General features: G+C 42.1%; 1 protein-coding gene across 1 annotated transcript in view; it reads right to left on the reverse strand.

Moving 5' to 3' along the window:
* LOC124775993 (dehydrogenase/reductase SDR family member 11-like) overlaps window positions 1–14750 on the reverse strand; it is a 58643-nt gene extending 43893 nt beyond the window's left edge. Inside the window, exons 1-2 of the mRNA XM_047250835.1 lie at window positions 14619–14750; window positions 11586–11591 (exon numbers count right to left, since the gene is read on the reverse strand). Coding sequence (XP_047106791.1) covers window positions 11586–11591; window positions 14619–14750 — 138 coding nt within the window. The remainder of the gene's footprint in view (window positions 1–11585; window positions 11592–14618) is intronic.
* Between the last annotated feature and the right edge of the window lie 263 nt (window positions 14751–15013).

Below are 15013 nucleotides of genomic sequence, written 5' to 3' on the forward strand. Positions count from 1 at the left end.
TTCGAACCTGCGGCCGTAGCAGTCGCACGGTTCCGGACTGAGCGCCTAGAACCGCGAGACCACCGCGGCCGGCCAGTATTAAGATGTGTGTATGTAGCATGAGAGCACTCTCCTCCAGAACACGCAGTTTTATTGTATTTTTTCTCTAATTTTACATATTCTCAGTCAATGTCCGTAACATTTCTAGGTTTTCGCGATATTACATATTTCATATAGGAAACTCCCTAGTTAAAACTACTTATCAAGGTCATCCAACCACACTTCCCCATACGAAACACAAGCGTATAGATCACTCTATATAGGAAATGTCTTAGGATTTTTGGTAGGTTAGCGAATAGTGAATATTGTTGTACCAAACCTTTATTAACTTTTGCATATACCGGATGTTCGTAATTAAACTTTCCCCACTTAACACGTTATAACATGCTTGGAAGCATTAAATTTAAGGACATGGAGAAGAGAAATAATGCAGAATATGAAAGGGGCTCAGTAAGGCGGCCATTAGTGTCCAGAATAATCTGAAAACGCAGGATTGCATTCTGCACATCAGAACGAAGCATGTCCGTAGGCATGCTAGCTATGTCTCTTCAGATTAGCACACGTATGAATGGTCCCCTGGTAAACCCTCTCCTTCAGGTAGGCCCACAACCAGAAATCACAGGGAGTGAGTAAGGGCGATCGTGCCGGCCAAGCATTTGGAAACGATCGGCTGATAATTCAATCGTTTCCAAATGTGTTTCGGAGAAACAGGTGGACTTCACGAGCGATGTGCGGTGGTGCTCCATCTTGCATGAAAACTGTTGAGTTCAATGCGTCTCTCTCCTGTAGGGCGGGTATGACATGTTGGCGAAGCATATCACAGTAGCGCTGGACAGTAACACTGCATGCCTTTGGTCCTTGATCGCCAACCTGTTTAAAAAAGAATGGGGCAATGATGAACGTAGCCGTGAAGCCACACCATATGGTGACAAGTTCACGATACAGTGGAGCATCATGCACAGTAAGTGGAGGTAAAGATCCCCCCACTAGGCAGTTCTATGTAGTCACCTCACCCGTCAGAGAAAAATGAGCTTCCTCTGTCCATAGGATGTTCCAGGGCCAGCCCTCATCAACTTAAATCCCTGTGAGAAAGTGGAGAGCGAAGCCAACACGTGGTTGCGCGTCCTGTGGGGCAACTTGCTGTACAATATGAATCTTGAACAGATACCATTTCCGAATAGTTCAAAGCACCTTTTGTCCAGTTGACCACTGGATGTTCAACTGTCATGACACAGCATGCACAATGCCTGATGATCAGGAGCTGCACTCAGCTTTGTGTGCTGTAGCAACAGTGATTTCATCAACCACCTGTGGTGCTACCGGTAGTCTGCCTCTCCCACAAGCGACATGGATCTAATGCTGTACAGATTTATTTTGCCTTTTGCTTTGGTTTAATGTTACATCGTTGAGCTTCTGTAAATGTGTTTGATTGAATAGTTAACATAAAATTGTATACTCTTTTCTTTGTTTAAAACTTTGATGTCGTGGCTTGATTCTATGCAATGTAGTATATTTGTCATTTAAATTCTTTGTCCCATTTGGAGGGAACAAAACTTATTATATATAATTGTAATTTCTGTGTGAATAATTTTTTGTAGAAATGTCAATATGTGCAAATGTTCTGTGTTATTTAATGCGTTTGGTTGCTGTTATGTAAATTGCTGACCTTCACTTAGGATTCTTAGTTAGTTTGTACGTAAAAGGTGTAGTGGTTCCCCTCGGGAACGGAACTGTGTAGCGCGCACAGATTGTGGCTGGCCTAGGTAGGAAAGGTGGAACAAGAGTCAGTCGGGGACGAGCTACCAAACTGTGCACTGCCGTGTAAAATCTGTATATTGTGCTGGTTCCGAGAGAGGTTTTTTCTGCCACTTTCCAACGCCTCGGATGGATGGATAAAAAACTGGAATGACTCTGGAATTAGTATTCATCATCGCCACCAAGAAGGGCCAGAGTCCAGCAATTCTGTCTGCAAATACGCCTACCAATATGCAGTTGCCACCACATTGCGCAACCACTGTAACGGAATACTATAATAATGTACAGTGAAGGATCAGCTTATTGGATGTGTTAGTGTGCTGAAATATAAGGTACCTTATAATTGAATTCATGTACCTACCTTTATTTTTGCCTATCACAACACCTTTCAGGTTCCTCTCCATTTAAACTATGATTACCGAGTGTCCTAGTTTGTGGAAAAAATGAAAGCCTCAGAACATTAAATAGTGTTGTTTGATCTTTGGTAAGAAGGGAGTATTCAGATTTACTGTGGATTTAATGAAATTGTGGGAGGTAGTAAATGTAGTCTTGTGAAAGCCTCCCAGGGATGGAAACAGTCTAATTTAAAGTTTTGTGGAGTTTCAGAGCCTCCTATTTAATCATTTAAAAAAATGGTTCAAATGGCTCTGAGCACTATGGGACTCAACTGCTGTGGTCATCAGTCCCCTAGAACTTAGAACTACTTAAACCTAACTAACCTAAGGACATCACACACATCCATGCCCGAGGCAGGATTCGAACCTGCGACCGTAGCAGTCGCACGGTTCCGGACTGCGCGCCTAGAACCGCGAGATCATTGCGGCCGGCTTAATCATTTACTTGCAAGTAGGAGACTGTTGTAATAAAGACAATTTGCAGTTTCTTTTAAAGATTAGAAGCTCTTAAAACCGAGGCTTATAAAGTTTTGCTTAGTAAATGACCATAGTGCTGCCTGTAGTAAATTTTAAATGGTGAGTCAGTTTCTTGTAGATTTGTCAACATTGTGTCTCGCTGTAGTAAAAGTTGTGAATTACATTTATGGAAAGTTATATACTCATGCTTGCTAAGCACTTGTTTCTTTTGGGTATTGAAAGTGCATGTTAATAGTGCAATAAAATCCACAGGTTGTCCTTTACCACTATTTATGAAAACAATAATTTCCTTATTCAAAAGATAGAAGCAACCTGTTAGTGGATTCCAATTAACTTTCATTTTAAATAGTAAAATATTTAATTGAGAGAGACTTAACTTATGTCCAATTTATGATCCTGCAGTGAATGTTAATAGTAATGTCATAAAGACCATTCAGTTTAAACAAGTCCTGAAAGTAATAGTGTGTTTCGGTATCTGTTATATTTTTGCAAATAGTTTGTGCTGCTCTAGCTGTTAACGTAAACATATGTATGTGTCAGAGTTCATTGCACTCACGTGTGACGAAGTATAGGTTGTGTTTATCCGTTAAAGTTACTAATAACTATTTTCTTGAACAAGAATGTTAATCATTCTCTTGCCTAATTAGGCTGGCGACCGTTTTCTATATTCGTTAAACAGTGCAGATAAACAAAAATTATGTTTTTTACTGTTCAAATATTTACGTAATTCTGACTTTCATTTCCGATAAGCCACCCCCGCTAGGTACAACTCGGTCAACACAACAAAATTCCTCTCAGAGGGTAACACTGCTCTGTTGCTTTATACCATAATTGTTTTAACTAGATAGTTATATTTCACGACTTGCCTCCTACTTTAAGGTTATGGTATAGCAGTAGCGGACAGGAGTGTTATAAGTTCTCCAGAAAGTGTTTAAACAATATACCATACACTGCAATCAATATCCCACCGAATAGCCAATGAATTGAGTCTTTTTCTCACCAATTTCCAGGTGGGGAAAGAGAGGGTGAGTAAGGGAGGGGAGGGGGCTTGAGCATTTCCCAGAGGGGAGGAGGTAATTCATTGATCAATTTAATTAGTCAATTAATTTGATATGAAAGGTGAGATTGTATTGGTGAGGGGAATTCCCAGAGGGGTGATGGAGGAGGAGGGGGGGAGAGGGATGGAGTTTTCTCAGAAGGGCAGATTATACTCAGGGGTCATAAATTAACCCCCCAGGATGTCATATATCAATTAACTGAAAAATTGGTTAAGGGGAGGTGGAGCGGGAGAGGTTGCATGAAACACCTCTTAGCAGGCCAGTAGATTAAGGCAATAAATCAATTAGCTGTCACAATTTAATTAATTTGCATATCAATTTGACATCAAAAGTACACCAGAACAAATGTTTCCATACTACTACTGTAACCTGTAACGTGCCTGTTCACCCACAACATACTTCCTTCTGGTGTCTCACGCGAGGGAATCTCTTCTAACAAGTGTCAACATTTTATGTAGCATGTTGACACATTTGTTCTCTCCCTACTCAGAGGTCCATTCCAATGTGCAGCACATGGTTTTAATATGCCCTAATGCTTCAACAAATACTTTGCTGCAGCGTTAAATTCATTCCAAGACTAATTATTCAGGCTGTGGGTAAGCCATTTCTCTGCAATATCCTTCCTCCCAGGAGTTCTGATCCCAGAAGGTACGCAGGAGTTCTATGAGAAGTGGGAAGTATGAAACAAGTGTTGGCTGAAATACAGATTTGAGGGTAGGTCATGAGTCGCGACCTGTGACTGGATACCTCAGTCAGTAGACCATTTACCAGCAAGTTCGAGTCCTAGTCCGGCACGCAGCATTAATAATCAGGGCGTTTCAGGTCAGCACATATTCGGATGCAGACTAAAATTCTGTCTGGACTCGGGAAGACTTTGCAAAGATCGTTTCCTGCTCTGAAATAGAACATTGCACCTTCTTGGAGAGGCCGGATGAGTGGCTGCTGTTCTCTTCCCATGAGGTTGAGAGATACATATATGCATTTCCAATGGGACAGTGTACCGTTCCTCTTAACAGCACTGGCAGTGCAATATCTTTATCCGCCAATGCCAGGCAGCGACCTTCAATTATACTGTCCTCCCCTGTACAGGAATTAAATCATGTGTGAGCACAAGTTGTGTTCCAGGAGTGATGACATATGTAAGTTTAGATCCGGCCATCATGCGTCGTGCATGGATTGACAAAACGATTATAGTGACTGTTCATTTAAAGCTGGAAGTTCAGATTCGAGTCCCAGTTCGACACAAATTTTCACTGTTGTCACTCCCTTATGAAGCTGATGGTTGTTCGTATTCTCAACTGCGAATAAAATACTGTATTTAATAACGGCTGCAGTCGCCGCAATGCCTGACTTGCACGCATGTCCGATGAAACAGTGCATTGTTCTCCTTAACCACACAGGCCCTGCAATATTGTAAAACTGGAAAAGATGTCACTCATTTAGACTGAGGCACAAATTACTTGTCACAATCGATAGCTACAATCCAGTGCTGACGGATATCATCTTTCATCGGAAATAAGAATTGAAAATTCTACTCCTCTTCTATGCTCCCTCTGCTGGTCTTTGCATTCACTGCAGGAATTTTGTACAGTACTGTACCTAGATATCAAAAGACACTAGTGAAAACAATTCTTCCACTATACAATTTGCTATTATGTGAAGAACACCACAGCACAGTGTACAGTGAAGGTAAGACCCTGCTGCTAGCTATAAGTAGTATATACAAAATTACTTGTCCTGATTGGAGTAATTTTATATTGGTCAGTCAGGCAGAGAGACAACGACTTGGCTGATAGAACATGAAATCAGCAGGAGGTCGCAAAATGATGACTCCACATTCGCTGAGCAAGTACTGAAAAGATCACAGTTGCCAGTCATAGTTCCAAGTAACTTCGTAGACTAACGCCAAAAACGTAGTCTACTGGAAGCCCTGGACATCGCTCACAATTCTGATTTAACATTAAATGCGAAAACAGAGCTCACTACTTCTTCTTCTCTAAACTTCACTTAATCCTTTCAGTTTTCAATTCCATCTCACGATGGCCGGTCTTTTCTATTCCTCCAGTTTCTTGTATTTACTCTTATTTTATTGTGATCGTGTATCTACTTCATAAATTCTGTTGTTCCAGTAGCTGATGACCTACTCTCACATATGTATTTCAGCGAGCACTTGTTTCATACTTTTCACACATCATACATCTCCTGTGTACCTTCTTGGATCAGAACTGATGGAAGGAAGGCTATTGCAGAGAAATGTTTTACCCACAGCTTGAGTACTTAGTCTTACAATGAATTTAACGCTGCAGCAAAGTGTTTGCTGAAGCATTAGAGCATATTAAAACCGTGTGCCGCACACTGCAATGGACCTCTGACTAGGGAGAGAACAAATGTGTCAACATGCTACATAAAATTTTGACTCTTGTTAGAAGAGATTCCCTCACATGAGACACCAGAAGCAAGTATGTTCTGGGTGAACAGGCACGACAGAAAGTTACAGCAGTAGTAGTCCAACCTTTGTTCTGGTGTACTTTTGATGTCAAATTGATATGTAAATTAATTAAATTGTGACAGCTGATTGATTTATTACCTAAATCTACTATTATGCTAAGTGCTTTTTATGTAACGTCTCCCCCTCAACCTCCCCTTAACCTATCTTTCAGTTAATTGATATATGATATCCTGGGGGTTAATTTACGACCCCTGAGGGTAATCTTCCCCTCTGAGAAAACTCCATCCCTCTCCCCCCTCCCCCTCCACCACGCCTCTGGAAATTCCCCTCGCCGATACAATATCATCCTTCATATCAAATTAATTGACTAATTAATTAAATTGATCAATGAATTGCCTCCTCCCCTCTGGGCAATGCTCCAGCCCCCTCCCCTCCCTCACTCACCCTCTCTTTCCCCACCTGGAAATTTGTCAGAAAAAGACTCAGTTGATTGGCTATTCGGTGGAATATTGATTGCAGTGTATGGAATATTGTTTAAACAATTTCTGGTAGAAAAGCAATGTGTGGAAGATTGTCTATTTAAATGATTTATGGGATACAAGACAGTGTCCAGAATAAAGTTCATTTGTTTATTTAAGGAAATTTTTGGGAACTGACTGCAGTGTATAGATTACTTTTAATCTGGTTCCATCTCACTTTGACATGTAATACCTCATCAACCTATTTTTATTAGTCTTGTCCAGTACTAATTTTATTGGGATTGTTAATTTAATGTAAATTGTGTATATGCAGACTGAAGTGACGAATGAAAATTTCTACCAATGCCGGGATTCGAACCCGAGTGCCTATGCTGTTCGAGTTTAGAGGGTATACCAAGTGGGCTGAGTAATGAATGGGAGTGTGGTTCCTGCTAATCACTAGGTAGCAAACCTCTTAACTTACAACCTTAACCAAGACTCCGGGGCACGTTAGAGGACAGTCTGTCACCACATATCACCTAGCTACCTAATAAGAGGATTGAGGACCGACAAGACCTACCGTGGTTTAATAACAAAATTCGGAAAACTGCGAGGAAACGACGATTGTTGCACTAGGTTCAAAAAAGGAAACGGAACTGATGACAGGCAAAAGTTAGTAGAAATCAGTGAGTCTTTAAGATGACCCAAGAAGCACATAACTGCCACATCCATACATTATCAAATCCTGACGCGACCTGGAGAAAATTCTGACCGTACATAAAACCAGTAACCGAATCGAAGGGTTCTGTCCAATCAATCATCGATCAGTGCAGTCTGGTGTGACAACAGAAGGTAGTAATAGGAACAGTAGTTTCAAGTTTCGCGCTTAAAAAATGATTCACGCAGGAAGATAGTACAGACCATCGTCTGACCGTTGCACAGGCTCCAGTACGGAAAACATAGTAATAGTCATCAGTTTTATAGAGAGGCAACTGAAAAAGCTGAAAAGCAGTAAGTTGCCGGGTCTGTATGGAATCCAAAATTCCTTGTTACGGGGAGTACTCTTTGGCATTGGTCCATTACCTAGCTTGCATAATCTCTAGCCCAGAGCGAAATCCCAAGCGAGTGGAAAACGTGCAGATGACTCCTGTGTACAAGAAGGATAAAAGGACGGATCCGCAAAAGACCAATATCGTTAACGCTGGTTCGCTGTAGAATTGTTGAACATTTTCTACGATGGTGAGTCAAATGAAAACCTTAAATTTGTAATAACAAATCGAAATTTCGCGGCATTACCCTGTAAGTTGGTAAGCGTGCTACAAACAGCGTGCAGAATGACCTGTAGGTGCAGAATAGTGCAGATGCACACGTACTGTCGCAGTATGAGTATAAAGATGGCCGCCCCACTTGCGACTTGCACCAGGGAAGAACAGCGTTCTGTTATTCGGTTTTTGCGTAGTGAAGGTATGAAACCTATTGAAATTCATCGACGAATGAAGGTTCAGTAGGGTGATGCATGTTTGTCACAGCAGTAAGTCTATGAATGGAGTAGGAAGTTTGCAAATGGTGTGACTTCAGTGGAAGAATCTCCTCGTCCAGGTCAGGCACAACCAGTTGTGACTCCACAGAACATTACATCAGTTGAAGCCATAGTGCAGGAAAACCGCGGAGTGACACTGAACGACATTGTAGTATGTTTACAGATTAGTCATGGCTCAGCACACCACGTTGTGCATGATGTGCTCCAGTTTCACAAAGTGTCTGCCAGCTTTGTACCACTTCTGCACAATGAATAATATTTAAAAAAATATTTAAAGTTTTCGTTTGATTCACCCTCGTAAGTTCGAAATGACAAATTTCCTTTGGACAGAAAAGCTTCTGTCCCGAAATGAGCACACTTTTAGAAAGCATCACTGGTGCAAAATTCAGCTTGTCCTTTTTCATACGATATGCTGCGAACCATGGATGAAGGACAAAAAGCAAATTTTATTTCCATAGATTTCCCGAATGCACTCCACACATTGCCTTACCATGGACTTAATGAAGGTCCGAGAATCTGGAGTAGGTCCACAGATATGTGTCACGATGAGTTTTAAGTAATAGTGCCCATTACGTTGTCCCAGAAGGTAAATGAGACAAGAGTATCATCGGGATACCCCAGACACGAGTTATGGGGCCGGTCTTATTTTCAGTACACGCATAAACTATGTGGCAGGTACGACGATTGTTTGCTGATGTCTCTGCATTGTAGAGGATAGTGTTCTTTTAAGTGTGTTAGAGGCTATAGGACGAGATGGAGATAATTTCAATTTGGTGTGATGACTGACAGCTTGCTCCAGATGTATAAAACTGTCAGTTAACGTAGATGAGGAGGAAAAACCATCCTATTATGTTCGGACACAGTTTTAGTGTTGTGCTGCTTGACAGAGACTACGAGATAATACAGGCTGTAACAGGTGTAAGTGCACATATTTTTATACACGGTACCTTGATGTATACACACATCGATGTGTTCGCTGTTTTCTCTCTGCGTCTCCCCACAAACACATCACAAATTTTACGACCTGATTCTTTCTGCATGGTCATACCGCATTGCTAAATGGACTATGCCTGTCATGATACATAACCGTTTTGCGTCCACTTGTCGACGCTTCACGACTGACCTTCTGCCCAAGAGAAAAATAGACATTAATGGCTTTGTCCTACCACTTATACTTCGAGGTACTAACCAACCCTAAGAACGTATGACTTGTAATGATTATAATTTTTAGTTTGCAGTGACATACAGTGTGATGATTATTGAACTATCTGAAAAAAATGTAAATTGGTTCCAAACTACGGCGAATACACACTTTATACTATATAAAAAAAGGCACTACGAATATTCGGCTTTAGGCAATGACATGTTCGATATTCCGGCCATCGTTGGCGATGAAGTGGTGCAGACGAATAGAGAAATTCTGCATGACCCGCTATCGATGACCTCCTGATTGGTTGTTTTCAGCTCAGCAATGGTCTTGGCGTTATTGCTGTACACCTTGTCTTTAATATAGCCCCACAAAAAGGAGTCGTATGTGTTCAGACCTGGAGAACATAGCGGCCAATCGAGGCCCCTCGCCAGTGGCCTCTGGGTATCCCAGAGCCAGAATGCCATTTCCAGAGCATCTCTCTCCTGCTTCGATGCGATCGAGCTCCGTCTTGCATGAACCACATCTTGTCGAAATCAGAGTGGCGTTGGATAGTGGGGATCAAATCATCTTCCAAAACCTTCACATACAGTTCGGTAGTCAAAAATGGTTCAAATGGGTCTGAGCACTATGGGACTTAACTTCTGAGGTCATCAGTCCCGTAAAACTTAGAACTACTTAAACCTAACTAACCTAAGGACATCACACACATCCATGCCCGAGGCAGGATTCGAACCTGCGACCGTAGCGGTCGCGCGGTTCCAGACTGTAGCACCTAGAACCGCTCGGTCACCCCGGCCGGCCTTCGGTAGTCACTATGCCACGAAGGAATATCGCACCAATTATTCCGTGACGACATTTCACGCCACACAGTCACCACTGAGGGTGAGAAGACTTCTCGATCGCGAAAGTCGGATTCTCAGTCCCCCAAATGCCCCAATTTTGCTTACTGACGAACCCAACCCAAGTGAGAGTGGGCTTCGTTGCTAAACCAAACCATATTCACATCAATGTCCTGTTCGCGAATTCTGTGGGCAATAGCGTTGGCGAAACACAAACGCTGTTCATGCCTCTGAGGCTTAATGGCTGATGGGTTTGAATTTTGTGTTCGAAGAGATGCAGGTCTTCAACAACAATTTGTCGCAGTGTCTCACAGTTGGTTCCCAGCTGTTGTGCAGCTCGTCTGATCGATTTCCTGGGGTGGTTTGAAATACAGCACGTGTCTTCTCAGTGTTTCCAGGCGTTTTCACCACTTTTGGATGCCCGACATTGCCACTACTGTCATCAAGAACACTACCCACTCTCTCAAACATGCTAAACATTCTTGATTGTTAGCACACTTGGACCGGTTATCATCAGCTTGAACTGCTACTGCTCGCATAGAACGCCTTCACTAACGCTATACGCTCAGGCACGCTATACCGCGACATTTTCACGTGCAAATGGCCGACAACAACAAGACGCGTGCGCATGCGCGTACTAATTCCCATCATCCCCCGCTGCAGTTTGGACGTCTTAACACAACTGTTTAGAAGTTAGGACGATTTTATTTCATATAGTTCAATAATTGTCATCCTGTAAATACTGATGTAATGTTGTTCAGTACACCATACTCAGCCACCAATAGAAATATTTGCATTTATACCCATTACACTCTGTATATATACGCGTAACATTGCAAAGCGAGGTGAAATGCAAAGAGCATGTAGTGTCGGTAGTAGGGAAGGCGAATTATCAACTTAAATTTATTGGAAGAATTCTAATGAAAATTTAGCTCATATATGAAGGAGACCATGAATAGATCTCTTGGGTGACACATTCTTGAATAGTGCTCCAGTATTTGGGATCCCCAGCCGGTCTGATTAAAGGAAAGCAATTCAGAGGCGGTCTGCTAGATCTGTCACCATATGTTCGAGCAACAAGCGAGTATCACGGAGATGCTTCGTGAAAGTAAATGTCAATCCATCGACGGAAGACGATCTTCATTTCGGTAAACACTACGACAATACAGGGCTATTACAAATGATTGAAGCGATTTCATAAATTCATTGTAGCTCCATTCATTGACATATGGTCACGACACACCGCAGATACGTAGAAAACCCTGAAGCCGCACTTCAGGTTTCTGCCGCCAGAGCGCTCGAGAGCGCAGTGAGACAAAATGGCGACAGGAGCCGAGAAAGCGTATGTCGTGCCTGAAATGCACTCACATCAGTCAGTCATAACAGTGCAACGACACTTCAGGACGAAGTTCAACAAAGATCCACCAACTGCTAACTCCATTCGGCGATGGTATGCGCAGTTTAAAGCTTCTGGATGCCTCTGTAAAGGGAATTCAACGGGTTGGCCTGCAGTGAGCGAAGAAACGGTTGAACTCGTGCGGGCAAGTTTCACGCGTAGCCCGCGAAAGTCGACAGATAAAGCAAGCAGGGAGCTAAACATACCACAGCCGACGATTTGGAAAATCTTACGGAAAAGGCTAAAGCAGAAGCCTTACCGTTTACAATTGCTACAAGCCCTGACACCCGATGACAAAGTCAAACGCTTTGAATTTTCGGCGCGGTTGCAACACCTCATGGAAGAGGATGCGTTCAGTGCGAAACTTGTTTTCAGTGATGAAGCAACATTTTTTCTTAATGGTGAAGTGAACAGACGCAATGTGCGAATCTGGGCGGTAGAGAATCCTCACGCATTCGTGCAGCAAATTCGCAATTCACCAAAAGTTAATGTGTTTTGTGCAATCTCACGGTTTAAAGTTTACGGCCCCTTTTTCTTCTGCGAAAAAAACGTTACAGGACACGTGTATCTGGACATGCTGGAAATTTGGCTCATGCCACAACTGGAGACCGACAGCGCCGACTTCATCTTTCAACAGATGGTGCTCCACCGCACTTCCATCATGATGTTTGGCATTTCTTAAACAGGAGATTGGAAAACCGATGGATCGGTCGTAGTGGAGATCATGATCAGCAATTCATGTCATGGCCTCCACGCTCTCCCGACTTAACCCCATGCGATTTCTTTCTGTGGGGGTATGTGAAAGATTCCGTGTTTAAACCTCCTCTACCAAGAAACGTACCAGAACTGCGAGCTCGCATCAACGATGCTTTCGAACTCATTGATGGGGACATGCTGCGCCGAGTGTGGGAGGAACTTGATTATCGGCTTGATGTCTGCCGAATCACTAAAGGGGCACATATCGAACATTTGTGAATGCCTAAAAAAACTTCTTGTGTTTTTGTATGTGTGTGCAAAGCATTGTGAAAATATCTCAAATAATAAAGTTATTGTAGAACTGTGAAATCGCTTCAATCATTTGTAATAACCCTGTATTTGGAGACCCGCCATTTACGGCTGATTTCCAAACAATTCTGCTGCTGTCAAAGTACATGGGGCACGAAGGTAACATAAATTAGGGCTCGTTTTGAGGCATGTAGACTGTGCTACATGAATGTATTATATAATTATGCTGCATAAATGTATTAAAAATTTTATATTTAATGTATACCTCTAAAACTGTTGCATTTGTTAGTGGCCTTCTGTAAGAAATCGTCATATTGCTTAAATGTAAATTTGTGCTGCTTAACACCGACAAGACGCAGTGCTTATGCCCATGTATATAGCTCCCACTGCTTTCCCATTTTTGTTATCGCTTAAGCTTCCGCGTTGTTAATCGGAAGTTTTTTCTTGTTAGTGAGGTTGTTTTAGCTTATATTTGCTGTCCTTTTCCCATGCATTTGTTACACTGATATTTTGTAAACAGAACTCTACCTCTTGCACGCTGCATTTATGTACAATATTACTCTGTCAGCAAGTGTATTAACAATTTTATACGTAATGTATATATGTAAATCTGTTATATTTTTAATAGAGTTGTAGAGGAAATTTCGTATTTACTTTATTATAAAATGCTGTTGTTCAACAGAGCCAAGAGGCAGTTCTTACGTGCATGTATTTAGGGCCCTCTGCAGCCTAGTTTTCCCTGATTACTTGAGCCTGTATATTTGTAGAAGATGACCTTAGTCTCTGGCATGTAACTTATGAAAATATTTTATCCTGTGGCGCCTATTACAATTTTATGTTGACAAGAGCCTCTCTCTACCTGTGGACATGTACAAATGAGTATTCATTCTAAAGTATGATATATGTAATCTGGCGCTATCTAAAGCCATGGCTTGCCATAGCTTGCATGGCTTGTTTATGACAAGAGCCGCTCGGCTCTATCTAATCTATTGTGCCATCATGTGACGTAATAAGTGAGTACCTTAACCTCGCAAATATTTTTCTATTAATACTGTATTATGTTTGTAAAAATAATTTTGTAACTGGTGTATAGATGTTAGGGGCACTACTTCTCAAAAAGCTATTTTGACAAATATCGAAACCACGGTCAAGGGCTACTAAACCTTTATTTGCAACTGTTTGGATGATTTTTCATCCTCTTCATGTAGATAGTCTTTTTTCAGTCTCTCTGTTTTCGAGTGGAAGACGAACTGGAAAGACTGGTAATTGTACAAGGTACCATCAACCTGCAGCGTACGGTGGTTTGCGGAAAACAGATATAGATGTAGAACTTCACATAAAAAGAAGAAGAAGAAGCATTCACTCGAGACTGATTCGTTGGTTTCGCAATCTAGACAGCGAGCTACTCTACGGTTCAGTCTGTTATCACAACCTAATGTTGTTTTATCTCTAACAGCATGAAAGGGATTCACAAATGTAAGTATGTAAGTCGCACATAACATTTAGGAAAGTCTTGGTTTCTTTGCTTGCCAACACAAGGTCACGTGTTTGGAGTATCTCTAAAAATATAGATAAGTTCAGGCAATGCTGATTACAGTGTTACAGTCTTCCAGTCAGGCTCACTTGTTAACAGGAAGAACTGTTAATACATTTTGGAAAAAATAGCATTCCGTTTCTGGAGACGGTAATAAACACTTGTCCATCAAGTTCCGCTCGTAGGTATGTACCACATGCATTGTTATAGCACATTACTAAGCTTACAAATAAATCCAGAGAAAATGATTGCAGTTGTCTGAGGCCTTATTTTAAGGTTTTCTATTCTCTATTGCTGTATTTGATAAAGGCCTTAAAGGCCGAAAACCAGTTCCGATTGTATAATAAGGAAATAATTGGGTGATAAATAGAAAAGAATATTCCCTTTCTGGTATATATCATTCATTCTTCTGTTGCACTGAAACCCACGTTAGCTAAAAAATGCTACAAAGAGAAACACTGGCACAGTTTTTGAACTGTGAGGTTTTCAGATGGTGCGCCCAGGCTGCTGGTTAATTAATTACCTTGATCATGTCGATCCTCTTGTCGAGGCCGACGACCTTGAGCCCCTTCTCGAGCAGCGCCCGTGCGGTGGCGGCGCCGATGCCGGAGTTGGCGCCCGTAACCAGGGCGACGCGACCTGCGTACCGCTCCATCCTGACAGCAAGTGGGGCGCCGCAGCCACTAGCGCGTCGGGTGTTAGCCTTCAGTGGGCAGGCTGCCCGCGTAGAGTCCGGCAGGGCAGCTCGTTATCGCCTAATCGCAGTCCATATTCCTCTCTGCCGGGGCGCAAACAGATCTGTTTGTCCGATGGACGTCTTCAGTGAAACGCTGCGGACAGACGCATTACTGTCCCGCAGGTTTCATCCAGCTTCTAGAACCTGGAAAAAGTACAAGTGCAGCTTTTGTTTTATTCATA

The sequence above is a fragment of the Schistocerca piceifrons genome, chromosome 2, assembly GCF_021461385.2.
Source record: "Schistocerca piceifrons isolate TAMUIC-IGC-003096 chromosome 2, iqSchPice1.1, whole genome shotgun sequence".
Lineage (NCBI taxonomy): Eukaryota > Metazoa > Arthropoda > Insecta > Orthoptera > Acrididae > Schistocerca > Schistocerca piceifrons.